Source organism: Lagenorhynchus albirostris, chromosome 3 (assembly GCF_949774975.1).
Source record: "Lagenorhynchus albirostris chromosome 3, mLagAlb1.1, whole genome shotgun sequence".
In the NCBI taxonomy this organism is placed as follows: Eukaryota; Metazoa; Chordata; class Mammalia; order Artiodactyla; family Delphinidae; genus Lagenorhynchus; species Lagenorhynchus albirostris.
In genome coordinates, this window is record NC_083097.1 from 25,233,690 (window position 1) to 25,255,600 (window position 21,911).

Genomic DNA, 21,911 nt, shown 5'->3' on the forward strand with positions numbered 1-21,911 from the left:
GGTGGGAATGTGAATAGGTACAGCCACTATGGAGAACAGTATGGAGGTTCCTTAAAAAACTACAAATAGAACTACCATATGACCCAGCAATCCACTGGGCATATACCCTGAGAAAATCATAATTCAAAAAGAGTCATGTACCAAAATGTTCGTTGCAGCTCTATTTACAGTAGCCAGGAGATGGAAACAACCTAAGTGTCCATCATCGGATGAATGGATAAAGAAGATGTGGCACATATATACAATGGAATATTACTCAGCCATAAAAAGAAACGAAATTGAGCTATTTGTAATGAGGTGGATGGACCTAGAGTCTGTCATACAGAGTGAAGTAAGTCAGAAAGAGAAAGACAAATACCGTATGCTAACACATATGTATGGAATTTAAGAAAAAAAAATGTCATGAAGAACCTAGGGGTAAGACAGGAATAAAGACACAGACCTACTAGAGAATGGACTTGAGGATATGGGGAGGGGGAAGGGTAAGCTGTGACAAAGTGAGAGAGTGGCATGGACATATATACACTACTAAATGTAAAATAGATAGCTAGTGGTAAGCAGCCGCATAGCACAGGGAGATCAGCTCGGTGCTTTGTGACCACCTAGAGGGGTGGGATAGGGAGGGTGGGAGGGAGGGAGACGCAAGAGGGAAGAGATATGGGAACATATGTATATGTATAACCGATTCACTTTGTTATAAAGCAGAAACTAACACACCACTGTAAAGCAATTATACTCCAATAAAGATGTTTTAAAAAAAAATGAGAGAAATAATAATACTAATTCCTGTGTTACCACACAATTAGGGTACTTTAAATTGCTTATCTCAACAAACACCTTAACAATCTTATGGTAAATATAAACATCTCCATTTTATAGAGAAAAAACAAAGACCAGAGTACCTAAATAATTTGCTCAATTTCAAATAACTAGTAACAAACTGAGACAAAGAGCAAAAATGTGTCAATGTCCTGCAGCCAAAGATCACCAGGAATACAATTCTAGTTGAGACAGGTTTGATTTAATACTTACTGTATTGGGAATCATGGGGTGTCTAAGAGATGGTTAAAAAGAACCTTTCATTGGATTTTGGTTTTGATTGGCTGATTTGGAGCAAGAGGATCTAAGGAAGCAGGGGTTCACACAAGATTGCATGCTGTCAGAAAACAGGGGAACTTCCATGATTGTGTATCTCAACAAACCTAATTGACAAGGAGTGGAGACAAGAATGAAGATAAAATTGTAATTGATAAAGAAGTAGCAGTCATGAATTCTGGATGAGTAAGGGGGTGTTTGATATTTTGTGGGTGGCATAGCGACCTTGTTTTTGTCTGTGCTTAGACAGAATTATGAAGTGGCCTTGCTTTATCTCCTTTTATCATGATCTCAGAGTAACCTTGTCTGAGGTTGGTATTCTGTGAGATAGTTTATGTCTACTTAGAGAATAACATGACCTGCTGTGAGTGCCAGGCGGGCTTCTGAATGTCAGGGGCTGCTCCTTATATCTTTCCCGGCCAGAACTCAGAAGAGATCATGTTCCTTCTAACCTCACCATTTTTCAAAAGTGGAAAGAAACCTGAAGAATGATTTTTGCATGTCCGTTTTCCACCTCTGTAGCATCTATTTAATAGCGACACATTGAGTTAATATCAGAGAACAAAATGTTCTACTCTCATTTCCCAAGAGGGAAAAAAATATTCTGAACCAAACTTAAGAGTTCTATAAGGAACATAGAAGTCTAAACCAAAAGGAGATATTTATAAATTACTCCTTCAGTGAAAGACACTGCCATTTACTACAGAACAAAAAGAACCTTGTAAAACAATGTGGGAGTAACATTTGACAAAGCTGTCTACTTAGGTGTTGAACTTTTCTGCCTTCTTTCCTTTTAAAATTCTAGAACACATGCTAAAAGAATAAAAGTTGACTCAGATGGCTGTAAAATTAAATACTTCAAAGGATGAGGGTGAAAAGCAATGATCTCTTCCTCCGTTGATGGAAAACAGCCTTTGTGCTTCATTAATGCACAGACAGCTGTCACTTATCCCTGATGGAAGCCAGAGGACACAATCCTTGAAACATATATCTACTTAAATACAGAGAGATAAATTTTGAGGGTACAGTTTAGTGAAAAACAAGTTACTGCACAAATTATCACATGAAATACCTACCAAGTTATTTGGCAAAATTTGATGAAATCTTAAGGAATGTATCTTTCTAAAACAGTCAATCTATTAAGAGTATTTATAGACAATACCGTTGGCTGTTAGGGGAAAATGAATGTGATGGTATTTATAGAATGACTCTATGTTCTGTCAGATCCTGGTTCTGCTACCTATTAGTTGTGTGAAGTGATCAAATAACCTTTCTGTGACTCAGTTTCTTTTTAGGTAATAAAAATACCTGCTTAGGACAGAAATAAAGACACAGACATAGAAAATGGACTTGAGGACACGGGGAGGGGGAAGGGTAAGCTGGGACGAAGTGAGAGAGTAACATTGACATATATACACTACCAAATGTAAAATAGATAGCTAGTGGGAAGCAGCTGCATAGCACAGAGAGCTATCAGCTCGGTGCTTTGCACCACCTAGAGGGGTGGGATAAGGAGGGTGGGAGGGAGATGAAAGAGGGAGGGGATATGGGGATATACGTATGCATATAGCTGATTCACTTTGTTATACAGCAGAAACTAACACAACATTGTAAAGCAATTATACTCCAATAAAGACATTAAGGAAAAAAGAGAAAAAAAAAACAACAAAAACCTGCCTAGCCCTTCCCACAGGGCTTACTGGAGAAGAAAAATGTTTATAGAAGTACTTTGTAAACTAAAAAGCACCATACATGTATAAATTATCATTATCTAAGATACAACATACCCAAAATGTTCTAAAAGTAATCTGTATTCGTTCACAAATAAGGACTCATTTTATACTTTTACTTTATTTCCTTAGTTTGATCTTATACCTTTATTAATTCAATATATTCAATATTGAATTGTACTGAATATGTGTTCACATGCCAAGTATATGAAGCATCATGTTACTGTGAAAATTTAAAAATTTAAATAATCATTTACTTTCTAGAACAAATGAGCAAAGTAAAAGTGGGCATCTTAAATTTAAAAATTAATAGGATTGATGAAAGATACAATTTATTTCATACTTTGAACTTCTATATATTTTGGATGGTTGAATTAGGTTTCTAAGGGCTGTTTACATCTTCAGAGAGAGAGTTTAAAATGATAAACTCATGGTACAGCTAACTTCCTAAGTAATTGTTACCTTTACAAAATTTTCCCTGGACCCTGAGGATCAGCTGCAGGTCAATTCCACTGTATTTAAATGCTAAGAAAGAAATATAATTGCATAATAAAAACTTGACTTTTCACATTTTATTATTTCTCATTAAAATGATAACACTATTGCAATTAATTTAATTTGTAGCTATTCTGAAGACAAGAGAAGCACATCAGTAAAGAAAAATAGATTCTGAGATGCCTGCTGATAAATGTACACACACTTGGGAGTAGCAGGAGGTTTTGTCCATAGTGCATCTCTAGTTTCAGCACACTACTTTTGTACAAATTATAAACCATGGGTGATCTCTGTTATGGCAAAAAAAATTAACAATAATATATAAGACCAGTTGGGCACAGACTCATCTTTTCCTTTGACTAGTCAGTTCCTTTCATCAAGTCAGAGCCAAGTTCAGAAATTGAACAAGTAGTTAGAAAAAAATTTCTTACAGAAAGATATCTACAAACTTATTTGTGACATGTTCTCTATATCTACTTAATAAATATCATATTAGATCCCTGGCTTTAAATTTATAGCTACTGGTCCTGCTGATAGTGTTCTTTGCCCTCAAAGTGTTAAGTCACTTAATAACAGACTCCCTATGAGTTATTTTCTAATAGAAACCCTTTAGGGCCATGTCTCCATTTCTGAAATTAACGCTTTAATTTTGGATACAATTCCCTACTCTCTTGAGTTATCTAAATAATTGAAGTCAAGATTACTTAATTAATCTGAGTATTGTATTAGCTATCATTATACTACTCTACTATTTGAGCAGAGAAAATATAGCTGTTGAGTCGACCTACAGGTGTAACCTTGTCCTTTTCTCTCTGATTTATGCAACTGCTGTGCCCTTTAGTTCAACTCCACACAGTTCAAAGGCGACTGTTCTACAGAGTCCGCTCTTGCTGGAGGCCATTACCTAATTGGCTACCCTCTCATCCAGATCCATCAGTTCTCAGACAGCTTCTTCATAGGTGAAGCAAAGTATAGGCATGTCACTATTAACAGAGAGACCTGGGGAAATATTATTGAGGTTGTGATCAAAAGACAAAGAAATATGCACACTGTTTTTCTCTGATGTTATTCTCTGACAGACTAGAGAAGACAGGAACAGTACAAGTGATTTCAAATGATGTATAATGTTGGATTTTTGCTGCTGCTGTTACTGCTATTGGTGGTAATATCAATGGCTGTAGCAATGCCATTAAGCATCTTAAGTCACATACTAGTAAATGATTTATTTAACCAAGATTAGTTGAATACATTTTATGAGCCAGAATTTGTGCTGGGGTTACTACCTGCAATAGAGCACAAGGAGTACCACTGGACCTCTCAAACCACAACTACCCTAAAACAATGACCAACTGATAGATTCGGAGTGTGAAACAAAGTCTGTTGTACAATCATGAAGCCCGGCTGTAGACAGAAAGATGACTAATGAGGTAAGGTAATATCTGAAGGCTGGTAAAGGATATTTCCCCATAATATCCTTATCCTGATTATATGAATTTACATGTGTGTGAAATTACTTATCACTGACTTAACTTGATAATTGTGATCTCAGATGGCACTTATAAATAGCATAAATAAAGTGATGGATGATGCAATTTCCTGACTATTAGACAGTCAGTAATTATTGGGTGCTAAAGTAATTGTGGGATTTGAAAATAAGTACACTCTACTTCTAGAGTCAAGGCATAAATTTTTCAAAATATGATCAACAATTCAAAACAGAATATGAGTCCTGAATAAGCGTTACTGAGAATGAAAGCTGTAAGAGTTGAGAGGAGGAAAGGTGAGTGAAGACAAAGGTGGTCAGAGTTTTCAGAGTGCAGAAGAAATACACATTTGACATTAAAGAAAAGTAGAGTTTTAATAGAGGAGGAGATTTACATCTATAACCTTTGCTTTCAGTTTTTTTCTTTAGTTAAAAAATTCCAAGCCAGTACTAGGAGGATTAACTTATTCTAAACAGATACCTAAAATTTAAAGTAAATGACACTAAGTAAAATGTGGTGTCCTATATTAAATCTGTGAAGCCCAGTAACTGTCAGCTGAGTCTTACCACTTATATACAACTAACCAATTATATCTTTTCTATGAAAACACATGTACTCATTTAATGATTCAAATACATTTTAATTAACCAATATCAAATGTCAAGCATTGTGGTTAAAACCAGCACGCTATCATTAGTAAAATATATGACCCTACCTTCATAGATATTTTTCAATACAATGGGAAAAGCACATAATAATAACAATAATCAACAAACAAATAATGCTATTATTTAAAACTTGTGTAAGTGCTAGAGAAGAAATGAGCAGGTTTTCATCATAAAAAGAAAATACTGGGTTGGAAGTGGGAGCCGTACTTCTAAGATACGATAGGAAGAACAATTTTAGGAAGCACTATTTAGTCAGGATATGATGGATGAAAAGGAGACAGCTTCGAAAAGGGAAGGGTAGATTGTGTATGCAAAAGCCCTAAATAGGGGATTGTGCAAAGGCCCTGAAGGAAGAATTGTTTTTGCAAAAGCGCTGAAGCCATGTAGAACTTGACAGGTTTGAAGGAGAGAAGTGAAGTCAGTGCAGTTGAAAGGGGGAAACAGAAGGAGGTGAGGATGTTGAAATTGTCAGGGGCCAACAGTTTCAGTAATCGTAGGACCAGGTGAAATTGGAGGGGCTTTTGAATAAAGGAAAGTGTCATTATCATATGTATGCTATAAAAATATTGCTCTGGTTGTAGAGGAGCAATAAAAGGAAGAATGCAAGTCAGAGGCTGCCACAGTCATATCTAAGCAAAAGGGGATGAGAGCTGGGATGATATCTTTCAAGGTATGTATTAGAATTAAAATCAACAGAACTGGCACTGGATTGAATGTGGGGGATGAGGAAGAGAAAAGAAACAGGGATTGAACAAACGAGAGAACAGTGGTGCCATTTGGTGAGATAAGAAATATTTAACAAGGATTCAGTTTGGGAGAAATCAAGAGTCAGCTTATACAATATATGTAAGTTGTCATTATGCTGTACACCTTAAACTTATGTTAATTACAAGTCAATAAAACTGAAAGAAGAAAAAAAGAGTTAACTTTTGGCCATATTAATCTTGGCATGCCTATAAGACACATGTGAAGATGTCAGGTAGACATGCCTAAACTCAGAAGAGGAATTTGAGCCAGGGACATATAATTGAAATTTTTTGTAACATAGATAGTACTGACATTTGGGGAACTAGATGACATGTGTAGAGTTTAGATAGAAAATAAAGGTCTTAAAATCAAGAAAGAGAAGTGTTTCAAGGTGAGGAAGTGGTCAACCAAATCAAATGTTTGGTATGATTAACTTCAAGTGAAAGGCGATATTCTCCCAATTTTCATTCAGGTGCTTGAGTGTAGGTACTGAGAAGATAAATTATTGAATTCATCATGGTTCGTATTTTATAGAAATATTAAGAAAGAGGTGAGATTTTTAAGTTATGTTTAAGAGAGTGATAAAATAATGGACCATGGACTCAAGAATGGAAGTATAAACTTCCATGAATAGTGAAAAGATAGTGGAAAATGAGCAATTATAATGATGCTTTTGAAACACAATCTCTGCCAAAGGAGAGGGAAGAATGAGATATGACTGTAGCATAATGAGAAACTGTGGCATCACTGGATTTGAGATCAAGATGCTATTGAGAAATTGCTGTAGTAAGATTATTGAGCAAGGACTATGGCAGAGAGAAGATTGGGGTCATTGAGTGTGATACTTGCATTTGAGGTTTTGGGGGTCAGAGTTGAAGATAATAGAGACTGATGGCAAAAATGAAATTAAGAAAATGGTCATAAGAGAGAAAGAAGTCATGAATTTGGAGGCCAAGATTTATACTAGTGATACACAGGGATTTAGAGGCCAACAAAAATGATGACAGCTGCTGGGCTGAAGTAGAAAGATGTGATCCAGAGCCTAAGGTCTTCAAGAAATAATGGGAATTTCTAGAATGTTTGGAGATGAAAGTAGTGAATAAGGTACAGAACTACTGCAGAAGCCACAGTGACACAGAATTTTTGCAAGAAAGAGAAGACATGGGGAGCTAGGAAGAAATATCTTCCACTTCACAGCTGTAAGGAAAGTGAGATGTAAGAGTAAATACAACCTCCATTAGGGATGGATGCTGGAAACATGGGACTACCTAGTTTCTTTTAAGAGTAGCATGTAAAGAGAAACTCCCGAAACAAGATTAAGGTTATAGGAGACTGTTTATTAAAGAAAGAGAGACTCAGTCAAATATTATAAATAATTTAACTAGAAATTACTAGTTATAAATACATTTAAGAAAAGATAAAATTGAGAGATTTATTTTAAAAAAATATTGGCACTTAGGAGAGAAGATCAAGATGGTGGAGTAGGAGGATGTGGAACTCACCTCCCCCAACAAACACATCAAAAATACATCTACAGGGCTTCCCTCATGGCGCAGTGGTTGAGAGTCCGCCTGCCGATGCAGGGGACACGGGTTCGTGCCCCGGTCCGGGAAGATCCCACATACCACGGAGCGGCTGGGCCCGTGAGCCATGGCCGCTGAGCCTGTGTCCCGAGCCTGTGTTCCGCAACGGGAGAGGCCACAACAGTGAGAGGCCCACGTACCGCAAAACAAACAAACAAACAAAAAATACATCTACAGCGGAGTCCACTGGCCAATCAGGCGGCTCTCGTGCAGGCAGCTAGCGCCAGGCTGTGGAGCGCTGAGCCGCATGTCGTACCCTGCGCTGCCCAGACTAGCGAACAATACAGTCAAGATGGCTAAAGGTGATCCCAAGAAACCAAAGGGCAAGATGTCTGCTTATGCTTTCTTTGTGAAGACGTGCAGAGAGGAACATAAGAAGAAAAACCCCGAGGTCCCTGTCAATTTTGCAGAATTTTCCAAGAAATGCTCTGAGAGGTGGAAGACAACGTCTGGGAAAGAGAAGTCTAAATTTGATGAAATGGCAAAGGCAGATAAAGTGCACTATGATCGGGAAATGAAGGATTACGGACCAGCTAAGGGAGGCAAGAAGAAGAAGGACCCAAATGCCCCCAAGAGGCCACCGTCTGGATTTTTCCTGTTCTGTTCTGAATTCCGCCCCAAGATCAAATCTACAAACCCTGGCATCTCTACTGGAGATGTGGCAAAGAAGCTGGGCGAGATGTGGAATAACTTAAGTGACAGCGAGAAGCAGCCATACATCAACAAGGCAGCAAAGTTGAAGGAGAAATACGAGAAGGATGCCGCAGACTGTAAGTCTAAAGGGAAGTTTGATGGTGCCAAGGGTCCTGCTAAAGTTGCCCGGAAAAAGGTGGAAGAATAAGATGAAGAAGACGAGGATGAAGAAGAGGAGGAGGAAGAGGATGAATAAAAAAAAACTGTTGACCTGTCTCCTTGTGAATACCTTAGAGTAGGGAGCGCCGTGATTGACACACCTCTCGCCCGGGACGTGTCTCTTGCCCTCATTAGGTTGAATTACCCCGTTGGATCTCAAAGTGCTCTAGCAATTGTCAGTGGTTTACATGAAGTGGCCATAGGTGTCTGGAGCACCCGGAAACTGTATCAAAGTCGTACATATTTTCAAACATTTTTAAAATGAAAAGGCTCTCGTGTTCTGCTCACTCTGTGCACTTTGCTCTTGGTGTGACAAGGCATTTAAAGATGTTTCTGGCATATTCTTTTTTTGTTTGTTTTTTATTTGTGAGGTGGTGTGGTAACTCTATGGTCATTGGCTAGGAATCCTGAGTTCTCAACTGTACATATCTATAGTTTGTAAAAAGAACAAAGCAACCGAGACACACTCTTGACGCTCCTTGCTTGGCGTGGAGGCTGTAGGAGCGATGCCTTCCGGAGGGGCCGTAGCTCAGGGTGTGCACTGTGGGACTGGACCTGTGGACACTGCAGTGGGCATCGATTTAGCTTCAGGTTGTCTTGTTTCTGTATATAGAGACATAGCATCCCGCTGCCATTCTTAGCTGTGGAAAAGGTGGGGGTCAGTTGGCATGAGACGTGTTTTGGATCCTTTTAAGTTGAAGTGTGGTAGTTTTAAACTGTTTGTTTTTTAAACAAACCACAGAACTCTTCATTGTCAGCAAAGCCAAGAGCCACTGCATTGATGAAAGTTCAAGAACCTTCTGTACTAAACACTATCTGCAATGTTCTGGTTTTTTTTTTTTTTTTTGTATGTTTAGAATGCTGAAATGTTTCTGAAGTGAAATAAATAGTATTACATTAAAAAAAATACCTCTACATGTGGAACAATTCTGACTGAAAACTAACTGAAGATTAGCAGAAAGACTTCTCTACAACCAAGGCTATAAGAAAGACCCACGCTGAACTGAGTAGGAAGGGAAGAGAATCAATCAGGTTGGTTGTCCTGGGAGAGGACTCAGAAGAGGAGGGGGATTACACAGACAGAGATCCTCCCTGGGGAGTGATTGCTTTGAGCTACATATTGGGCACCCCAGACCTGGGGCCCAAAACCAGGAAGACGAGTTCCCTTGGCTGGAGGGCTGGCAGGACTAACATGAGGGCTGTAGGAAGCCTGAACCCCACTAGTGAGGAGTGCACACATACTTGGTTACTCCTGAGACAGGGCAGAGAGGGAGGATTGAAACTGCACAGGATGCTGCCTGATTTTTCTCAACCAGCCCAGCACATACCACAACCTGAACCAAAAGCCCACTGTGGCTGCTTGTTTCTCAGTGCAGCTCTACACTGGGGCAAGGACTGCCGTGGCCGAGGGAAACCTCAGCTGTGAGGGACAAAGGTAGCTTAGACTAGGAGCAGCATCTGAGCAGGGCGGGGACAGCCATCACTGGTGCTCACACAGGTAGCACATCAGAATCAGCCCAGGTTCCTGACTGCAGCCAGCACAGCCACAGCCCCTGCCCAGATCCATGCTGAGCCACCTGCACTAGTCCCTCTTGCTCGACACTGCTCCCCTCTGGGGTAAGGGTGCTAGTGCAGAGAGAGGGGAGAGCACACGCTTAAAGAGAAAAGAACCGGCTTGAACCAAACCCTCAGGGCTTCTGACCAGCAACGTGGGACCCGCCCCCGTCCCCCATAGGGTGGTCTGCCCAGTAAGCAGAAAAGAAGCCCCTGATCACAGCTGGCTCTGGCTGTAGCCCCTCCATCTTCAGTCCCACCTACTACCGAGGTGATACTTGCCAGCATATCCTGGGGAAAGACATGACTTGTGTTCATATCAGATCCAGCTCTCCTACCAATGCCACTGGGCACAGAGACAGTATAAGGACACTCCCACACATGGACACCTCTTCAAGACCACAACAGGTAATGGTTTCACTTACTTTCATACAGACAGAGAAAGCTGAGCAAAAGTAGAAGACAGAGGAATATGTTTCAATCAAAAGAACAAGAGAAAAACCCTGGGGGGAAAAAGAAAAAAACTGCCAAGAAAAAGAAAGAAAGAATTTACCAGCTAAATAGGTAAAAGCATTAGTAATAAGAATGCTAACCAAGGATCCGAGCTTCAAGATGGCAGAAGAGTAAGAAGTGGACATCACCTGCCTCCCCACAGATACATCAGAAATACATCTACACGTGGAACAACTCCTACAGAACACCTACTGAACGCTGGCAGAAGACCTCAGACCTCCCAAAAGGCAAGAAACTCCCCAAGTACCTGGGTAGGGAAAAAGAAAAAACAGAGACAAAAGAATAGGGACGGGACCTGTACCAGCGTGAGGGAGCTGTGAAGGAGGAAAGGTTTCCACACGCTAGGAAGCCCCTTCGCAGGCAGAGACTGCGGGTGGCGGAGGGGGGAAGCTTCAGAGCCTCGGAGGAGAGCGCAGCCACAGGAGTGTGGAGGGCAAAGCGGAGAGATTCCCGCACAGAGGATGGATGCTGACCAGCACTCACCAGCCCGAGAGGCTTGTCTGCTCACCTGCCGGGGCGGGCGGGGGCTGGGAGCTGAGGCTCGGGCTTCGGTCGGAGCGCAGGAAGAGGACTGCGGTTGGCAGCGTGAACACAGCCTGAAGGGGTTAGTGCACCACGGCTAGCTGGGAGGGAGTCCAGGAAAAAGTCTGGACCTGCCGAAGAGGCAAGAGACTTTTTCTTCCCTCTTTGTTTCCTGGTGCGCGAGGGGAGGGGATTAAGAGCGCTGCTTCAAGGAGCTCCAGAGACAGGCATGAGCCGCGGCTAAAAGCGCGGACCCTGGAGACGGGCATGAGACGCTAAGGCTGCTATTGCCGCCACCAAGAAACCTGTGTGCGAGCACAGGTCACTCTCCACACCCCCCTTCCAGGGAGCCTGTGCAGCCCGCCACTGCCAGGGTCCCGGGATCCAGGGACAACTCCCCGGGAAGAACGCATGGCGCGCCTCATGCTGGTGCAACGTCACGCTGGCTTCTGCCACCACACGCTCACCCTGCATTCCATACCCCTCCCTTCCCCCGGCTTGAGTGAGCCAGAGCCCCCGAATCAGCTGCTCCTTTAACCCCATCCTGTCTGAGCGAAGAACAGATGCCCTCCAGCGACCTACAGGCAGAGGCAGGGCCAAACAAAGCTGAACCCCAGGAGCTGTGCGAACAAAGAAGAGAAAGGGAAATCTCTCCCAGCAGCCTCAGGAGCAGTGCATTAGATCTCCACAATCAACTTGATAAACCCTGCATCTGTGGAATACCTGAATAGACAATGAATCATCCCAAATTGAGGTGGTGGACTTTGGGAGCAATGATATATATATACATATATATATATATATATATATGTATATATATATTTTTTTTTTCCTTTTTCTCTTCTTGTGAGTGTGTATGTGTATGCTTCTGTATGTGACATTGTCTGTATAGCTTTGCTTTTACCATTTCTCCTCGGGTTCCGTCTGTCCCTTTTTTGTTTTGTTTTGTTTTGTTTTTTAGTATAGTTTTTAGCGCATGTTATCATTGGTGGATTTGTTTTCTGGTTTGGTTGCTCTCTTCTTTCATTCATTCTTTCTTTTTTTTATTACTTTAAAATATTTTTTAATAATTATTTTTTATTTTAATAACTTTTTAAATTTATTTTTTCTTTCTTTCTTTCTTTTTTCCTCCCTTTTTTTCTGAGCTGTGTGGATGACAGGGTCTTGGTGCTCCAGCTGGGCGTCAGGCCTGTGCCTCTGAGGTGGGAGAGCTGAGTTCAGAACATTGGTCCACCAGAGACCTCCCAGCTCCACGTATTATCAAATGGCGAAAATCTCACAGAGATCTCCATCTCAACGCCAAGACCCAGCTCCACTTAATGACCAGCAAGCTACAGTGTTGAACACCGCACGCCAAACAACTAGCAAGACAGGAACATATCCCAACCATTAGCAGAGAGGCTGCCTAAAATCATAATAAGGTCACAGACACCCCAAAGCACACCATCGGAGGCTGACCTGCCCATCAGAAAGAAAAGATCCAGCCTCAGCCACCAGAACACAGGCACTAGTCCCCTCCACCAGGAAGCATACACAACCCACTGAACCAACCTTAGCCACTGGGGGCAGACACCAAAAACAACAGGAACTACGAACCTGTAGCCCGTGAAAAGGAGACCCCAAACACAGTAAGTTAAGCAAAATGAGAACACAGAGCAACACACAGAAGATTAAGGAGCAAAGTAAAAACCCACCTGACCAAACAAATGACAAGCAAATAGGCAGTCTACCTGAAAAAGAATTCAAAATAATGATAGTAAAGATGATCCAAAATCTTGGAAGTAGAACAGAGAAAATACAAGAAACGTTTAACAAGGACCTAGAAGAACTAAACAGCAAACAAACAATGATGAACAACAAAATAAATGAAATTAAAAATTCTCTAGAAGGAATCAATAGCAGAATAACTGAGGCAGAAGAACGGATAAGTGACCTGGAAGATAAAATAGTGGAAATAACTACTGCAGAGCAGAATAAAGAAAAAAGAATGAAAAGAACTGAGGACAGTCTCAGAGAATTCTGGGACAACATTATACACACCAATATTCGAATTATAGGGATCCCAGAAGAAGAAGAGAGAAAGAAAGGGACTGAGAAAATATTTGAAGAGATTATAGTTGAAAACTTCATAATATGGGAAAGGAAATAGTCAATCAACTCCAGGAAGCACAGAGCCCCATACAGGAAAAATCCAAGGAGAAAAACGCCAAGACACATATTAATCAAACTATCAAAAATTAAATACAAAGAAAAAATATTAAACGCAGCAAGGGAAAAGCAACAAATAACATACAAGGGAATCCCCATAAGGTTAACAGCTGATCTTTCAGCAGAAACTCTGCAAGCCAGAAGGGAGTGGCAGGACATATTTAAAGTGATGAAAGGGAAAAAACTACAACCAAGATTACTCTACCCAGAAAGGATCTCATTCAGATTTGATGGAGAAATTAAAACATTTAAAGACAAACAAAGCTAACAGAATATATCACCACCAAACCAATTTTACAGCAAATGGTAAAGGTACTTCTCTAGGCAGGAAACACAAGAAAAGGAAAAGAGCTACAATAACAAACTCAAATTAATAAAGAAAATGGTAATAGGAACACACATATCAATAATTACCTTAAATGTAAATGAATTAAATGCTCCCACCAAAAGACACACACTGGCTGAATGGATACAAAAACAAGACCCATATATATGCTGTCTACAAGAGACCCACTTCAGGCCTAGAGACACATACAGACTGAAAGTGAGGGGATGAAAAAGGTATTCCATGCAAATGGAATTCAAAAGAAAGCTGGAGTAGCACTTCTCATAACAGACAAAAAAGACTTTAAAACAAAGACTATTACAAGAGACAAAGAAGGACACTACATAATGATCAAGGGATCAATCCAAAAAGAAGATATAACAATTGTAAATATTTATGTACCCAACACAGGAGCATCTCAATACATAAGGCAAATGCTAACAGCCATGAAAGAGGAAATCGACAGTAACACAGTCATAGTAGGGGACTTTAACATCCCACGTTCACCAATGGACAGATCATCCAAAATGAAAATAAATAACAAAACACAAGCTTTTAATGAAACATTAACAAGATGGACTTAATTGATATTTATAGGACAGTCCATCCAAAAACAAGAGAATACACTTTCTTCTCAGGTGCTCATGGAACATTCTCCAGGACAGATCATACCTTGGGTCAAAAATCAAGCCTTGGTAAATTTAAGTTAATTGAAATCGTATCAGGTAACTTTTCCAACCACAACGCTACGAGACTAGATATCAATTACAGGAAAAAGATCTGTAAAATTACAAATACGTGGAGGCTAAACAAAACACTACTTGATAACCAGGAGATCACTGAAGAAATCAAAGAGGAAAACAAAAAATACCTAGAAACAAATGACAATGAAAACACGATGACCCAAAACCTAGGGTATGCAGCAAAAGCAGTTCAAAGAGGGAAGTTTATAACAATACAATCCTACCTTAAGAAACAAAAAACATCTGAAATATACAACCTAACCTTATTACACCTAAAGTAATTAGAGAAAGAACAAAAAAACCCTAAAGTTAGCAGAGGAAAGAAATCATAAAGATCAGATCAGAAATAAAAAAAGAAATGAAGGAGGGTTTCCCTGGTGGCGCAGTGGTTGAGAGTCTGCTTGCCGATGCAGGGGACATGGGTTCGTGCCCCAGTCCGGGAAGATCCCACATGCCACGGAGCGGCTGGGCCCGTCAGCCATGGCTGCTGAGCCTGCGCATCCAGAGCCTGTGCTCCGCAATGGGAGAAGCCACAACAGTGAGAGGCCTACGTACCGCCAAAAAAACAAAAAAAAAGGAAATGAAGTAAACAATAAAAAAGGTCAATAAAACTAAAAGCTGGTTCTTCGAGAAGATAAATAAAATTGATAAACAATTAGCCAAACTCATCAAGAAAAAAAGGGAGAAGACTCAAATCAATAGAATTAGAAATGAAAAAGGAGTAACAACTGACACTGCAGAAATACAAAGTATCGTGAGAGATTACTACAAGCAATTCTATGCCAATAAAATGGACAACCTGGAAGAAATGGACAAATTCTTAGGAAAGCACAACCTTCCCAGACTGCACCAGGAAGAAATAGCAAATATAAACAGACCGATCACAAGCACTGAAATTGAAACTGTGATTAAAAATCTTTCAACAAACAAAAGCCCAGGACCAGATGGCTTCACAGGCAAATTCTATCAACATTTAGAGAAGAGCTAACACCTAACCTTCTCAAAGTCTTCCAAAATATAGTAGAGGGAGGAACACTCCCAAACTCATTCTACAACGCCACCATCACGCTAATGCCAAAACCAGACAAAGATGTCACAAAGAAAGAAAACTACCGGCCAATATCACTGATGAACATAGATGCAAAAACCCTCAACAAAATACTAGCAAACAGAATCCAACAGCACATTAAAAGGATCATACACCATGATCAAGTGGGTTTTATCCCAGGATTGCAAGGATTCTTCAATATAAGCAAATCAATCAATGTGATACACCATATTAACCAATTGAAGAGTAAAAACCATATGATCATCTCAATCGATGCAGAGAAAGCTTTTGACAAAATTCAACCCCCATTTATGATAAAAAAAAAAAAAACCTCCAGAAAGTAGGCATAGAGGGAACTTACCTCAAGATAATAAAGGCCATATATATGACAAACCCACAGCCAACATCATCCTCAATGGTGAAAAACTGAAACCATTCCCACTAAGATCAGGAACAAGACAAGATTGTCCACTCTCACCACACTTATTCAACATAGTTTTGGAAGTTTTAGCCACAGCAATCAGACAAGAAAAAGAAATCGGAAAAGAAGAATGAAGGCTGTCACTGTTTGCAGATGACATGACAGTACACATAAAGAATCCTAAATATGGTACCAGAAACCTACTAAAGCTAATCAATGAATATGGTAAGGTAGCAGGACACAAAATTAATGCACAGAAATCTCTTGCATTCCTATATACTAATGATGAAAAATCTGAAAATGAAATTAAGGAAACACTCCCATTTACCACTGCAACAAAAAGAATAAAATACCTAGGAATAAAGCTACCTAAGGTGACACAATACCTGTATGCAGAAATGTATAAGGCACTGATGAAAGAAATTAAAGATGATACAAACAGATGGAGAAATATAGCATGTTCTTGGATCAGAAGAGTCAGTATTGTGAAAATGACTATACTACCCAAAGCAATGTACAGACTCAATGCAATCCCTATCAAACTATGAATGGCATATTTCACAGAACTAGAACAAGAAATTTCACATTTGTTTGGAAACACAAAAGACCCCGAATAGACAAAACAATCTTGAGAAAGAAAAATGGAGCTGGAGGAATCAGGCTCCCTAACTTCAGACTATACTACAAAGCTACAGTAATCAAGACAGTATGGTACTGGCACAAAAAGAGAAATATAGATCAGTGGAACAGGATAGAAAGCCCAGAGATAAACTCATGCACATATGGTCACCTTATCTTTGATAAAGGAGGCAAGAATATACAATGGAGAAAAGACAGCCTCTTCAATAAGTGGTGCTGGAAAAACTGGACAGCTACCTGTAAAAGAATGAAATTAGAACACTTTCTAACACCATAAATAAAAATAAACTCAAACTGGATTAAAGACCTAAATGTAAGGTCACCCACTATAAAACTCTTAGAGGAAAACATAGACAGAACACTCTATGACATAAATCACAGCAAAATCCTTTATGACCCACCTCCTAGAGAAATGGAAATAAAAACAAAAATAAACAAATGGGACCTAATGAAACTTAAAAGCTTTTGCACAGTAAAGGAAACCATAAACAAGATGAAAGGACAACACTCAGAATGGGAGAAAATATTTGCTAATGAAGCAACTGACAAAGGATTAATCTCCAAAATTTACAAGCAGCTCATGCAGCTCAATATCAAACAAACAAACAACCCAATCCAAAAATGGGCTGAAAACCCAAATAAACATTTATCCAAAGAAGATATACAGATTGCCAACAAACACATGAAAGAATGCTCAACATCATTAATCATTAGAGAAATACAAATCAAAACTACAATGAGATATCATCTCACACCATTCAGAATGGCCATCATCAAAATATCTACAAACAATAAATGCTGGAGAGGGTGTGGAGAAAATGGAACCCTCTTGCACTGTTGGTGGGAATGTAAATTGATACAGCCACTATGTAGAACAGTATGGAGGTGCCTTAAAAACCTAAAAATAGAACTACCATATGACCCAGCAATCCCACTACTGGGCCTATACCCTGAGAAAACCATAATTCAAAAAGAGTCATGTACCACAATGTTCACTGCAGCTCTATTTACAATAGCCAGGACATGGAAGCAACCTAAGTGTCCATCAGCAGATTAATGGATAAAGAAGATGTGGCACATATATACAATGGAATATTGTTCAGCCAGCCATAAAAAGAAACGAGATTGAGTTATTTGTAGTGAGTTGGATGGACCTAGAGTCTGTCATACAGAGTGAAGTAAGTCAGAAAGAGAAAAACAAATACCGTATGCTAACACATATATATGGAATTTAAGGGGAAAAAATGGTCATGAAGAACCTAGGGGCAGGACGGGAATAAAGATGCAGACCTAGTAAAGAATGGATTTGAGAACACGGGGAGGGGGAAGGGTGAGCTGGGACAAAGTGAGAGAGTAGCATGGACATATATACACTACCAAATTTTAAAAAGATAGCTAGTGGGAAGCAGCTACTTAGGACAGGGAGATCAGCTCGGTGCTTTGTGACCACCTAGAGGGGTGGGATGGGGAGGGTGGGAGGGAGGGAGACACAAGAGGGAAGAGATATGGGGATATATGTATATGTATAGCTGATTCACTTTGTTATAAAGCAGAAACTAACACACCATTGTAAAGCAAACATACTCCAAAAAGATGTTAAAAAATAAAAATAAATAAAAAATTTTTTAAAAAGAATACTTAGGGAAAAGAATGGATGAACCCATTGAGATTTTTAACAAGGACCTAGAAAATATAAAATAGAACCAGTCACCACTGAAGAATACAATAAATGCAGGAATTTACACTAGAAGGAATTAACAGCAGACTATGTGCTACAGAAGTACATGTACGTGATCTGGTAGACAGAATAATGGACGTCACTCAGTCAGAAAAACAACAACAAAAATTTAACAAATGAGAACAGTTTAAGGGACCTTCAAGATAACATCAAGTATTCCAGCATTCACAGTATAGGGGTCCCAGAAGGGGAAGAGAGAGAAAAAGGGGATGAAAATATTTTCACTAAAACCAGGAACAAGACAGAGATGCCAACTTTTTCCACTTCTATTTAACATAGTGTTGGAAGTCCTAAACACAGCAATCATATAAGAAAAAGAAATATAAGGAATCCAAATTTCAAGGGAAGTAAAACTCACTACTTGCTGATGACATGATACTATACATAGAAATCCCTAAAGTCTCCAATCAAAATCTATTAGAATTCATAAATAAATTCAGTTAAGTTGCAGGATACAAGATCAATATTCATGCTGGTGTGATGAATTGGGAGATTGGGATTGACGTGTATAAAATGGATGAGTAATAAGAACCTGCTGTATAAAAAAATAAATAAGATAAAATTCAAAAGAAAAGAGAAGAATGAGAGAAAATATTTGCAAATGATATATCTGGTTAGGGATTAATATTCAGAATGTGTAAAGAACTCCTACAACTCAACAACAAAGAACCAACTTTTATAGAAAGAACCAATTTGAACAGACATTTCTCCAAAGAAGATATACAGATGGCTAATAAGCACATGAAAAGATGTTCAACATCATTAATCATTAGGGAAATGCAAATCAAAACTACAATGATACTGCTTCACACCCATTAGGATGGCCATTATCAAAAAAAGCAGAAAATAACAAAGTGTTGGTGAGGATGTGGAGAAATTGGAACCCTTCTGCATTGCTGATGGGAATGTAAACAGGTACAGCTGCTGTGGAAAACAGTTTGATGGTTCATCAAAAAGTTAAACATAGAATATGATCCAAAATCCCACTTCTAGGTCTCTACCCAAAAGAATGGAAAGCAGGGACTCAAACAGACACTGCAACACCATTATTCATAGCAACATTATTAACAATAATCAAAAGGTGAAAACAGCCTAAATGTCCATTGGTGGATGAAGGATAAACAAAATGTGGTAAATCCATACAATGAAAAATTATTCACCCTTAAACAGGAATGAAATTCTAATACATGCTGCAACATGGATGAACATTGAAAACATTATGCTAAGTGAAAGAAGCCAGACACAAAAGGACTAGTATTGTGTGACTCCACTTAATATGAGGTGCCTAAACTAGGCAAATTCATAGACACAGGAGGTAGAATGGTGGTTGCCAGGGGCTGGAGGAAAGGCAGGGAATGAGGAGTTACTAATAGGTACAGACTTTCACTTTGGGGTGATGCAAAGCTCTAGAGATGGATTATGGTAATGGTTGCATAACAATGTGAATATACCTAATTGTACAATTGAAAATGGTTAAAGTGGTAAAAAAAAAAAAAGGAAAGAAAGAAAAAGAATAATATTCAGAAATCTGTTGCTTTTCTATGCACTAATAATGAACTATCAGAAAGAGAAAGCAAGAAAACAATCCCATTTACAATTGCATCAAAAAGAAAAAAATATCTAGGAATAAACTTAACTGGAGGTGAAAGATCTATACTGTAAAAACTATAAGACACTGATGAAGGAAATTGAGGATGCTAAAGAGAAATGGAAAAATACCCTGTGTTCATTGATGAGAAGAATTAATATTGCTAAAATGTCCATTGCAATCATAGCAATCTGCAGATTTAATGTAATCCCTATCAAATTACCCATGACGTTTTTCACAGAACTAGAACAAATAATTTTAAAATATGTATAGAAACACAAAAGACCCTGAATAGCCAAAACAATCTTGAGAAAGAAGAACAGAGCTGGAGGAATCACACTCCCTGACTTCAGACTATATTACAAAGCTACAGTCATCAAAACAGTATGGTTCTGGCACAAAAACAGAAATATAGGTCAACAGGATAGAAAGCCCAGAAATAAACCCACGCACTTATGGTCAATTAATCTATGACAAAAGAGGCAAATATACATTGGAGAAAAGACAGTCTCTTCAATAAGTGGTGCTGGGAAAACTGCACAGCTACACATAAAAGAGTGAAATTAGAACACTCTCTAATACCATATACAAAAGTAAACTCAAAATGGATTAAACACCTAAATGTAAGACCTGAAACCATAAAGCTCCTAGAGGAAAACAGAGGCAGAACACCCTTTGACATAAATTACAGCAATAGTTTTCTGGATCTGTCTCCTAAAGTAAAAGATTAAAAAAAGCAAAAATAAGCAAATGAGACCTAATTAAACTAAAAGCTTTTTCACAGCAAAAGAAACCATCAACAAAATGAAAAGACAACCTACTGAATGGGAGAAAATATATGCAAATGATATGACTGATAAGGGATTAATATCCAACATATATAAACAGCTCATACAACTCAATATCAAAAAAGCAAACAACCTGATTCAATAATAGGCTGAAAAACTGAATAGATAGTTTTCCAAAGAGGAAATGCAGATGGCTAACAGGCACATGAAAAGATGCTGAACATCACTAATCATCACAGAAATGCAAATCAAAACCACACTGAGATATCACCTCACACCTGTCAGAAAGGTTACCATCAAAAAGACCACAAATAGCAAATGTTGGCAAGGATATGGAGAAAAGGAAACCCTCATACGCTGTCAGTAGGAATGAAAATTGGTGCATCCACTGTGGAAGACTGTATGGGGGTTTCTCAAAAAACTAAAAATAGAATGACCAAATGACCCAGCAATTCCACTCCTGGGTGTATATCCAAAAAAACTCCAAAACACTGATTTGAAAAGGTACATGCACCCCGGTGTTCATAGAAGCATTACTTACAATTGCCAAGATGTAGAAACAACCTGTGTCCATCAACAGATGAATGAATAAAGAGGATGTGGTATACATACCACACACACACACACACACACACACACACACACACACACACACACACACACTGGAATACTACTCAGCCATTAAAAAGGACGAAATTTTGCCATTTGCAGCAACATGCGTGGACTTGGAGGGCATTATGCTAAGTGAAATAAGTCAGAAAAAGATAAATACTGTATGATATCACTTATATGTGGAATCTAAAAGATATGTGGAATCTAAAAATACAACAAAGTATTGAACATGATATTAAAGAACCAGAATCACAGATATAGAGAACAGACTAGTGCTTACCAGTGGGGAGAGGAAGGGGGCAATATAGGGGTGGCAGAGGGAGAGGTACAAACTATTGGGTATAAGATAGGCTGAAGGATGTATTGTACAACACAGGTAATATAGCCAATATTTTGTAATAACTGTAAATGAAAAGTAACCTTTAAAGTTGTATATAAAAAACTAAAAATCGAGCTACCATATGATCCTGCAATCCCACTCCTGGGCATATATCCAGAGAAAAACATTGTCTGAAAGGATACATGCATCCCAGTGTTCATTGCAGCACTGTTTACAAT

At 39.0% G+C, this 21,911-nt stretch overlaps 1 protein-coding gene across 1 annotated transcript; it reads left to right on the plus strand.

Moving 5' to 3' along the window:
• The first annotated feature begins 8,090 nt into the window (after window positions 1–8,090).
• On the plus strand, window positions 8,091–8,660 carry LOC132517996 (high mobility group protein B3-like). Its single transcript, XM_060146010.1, has one exon. It carries the CDS (start codon window positions 8,095–8,097, stop codon window positions 8,641–8,643), a length of 549 nt encoding a protein of 182 aa, XP_060001993.1. The 5' UTR covers window positions 8,091–8,094; the 3' UTR covers window positions 8,644–8,660.
• Window positions 8,661–21,911: the final 13,251 nt, after the last annotated feature.

What these genes read in the sequence shown, in the direction of transcription:
- LOC132517996 (XM_060146010.1), top strand. Translation starts at nt 8,095, where the DNA reads ATGGCTAAAGGTGATCCCAAGAAACCAAAGGGCAAGATGTCTGCTTAT.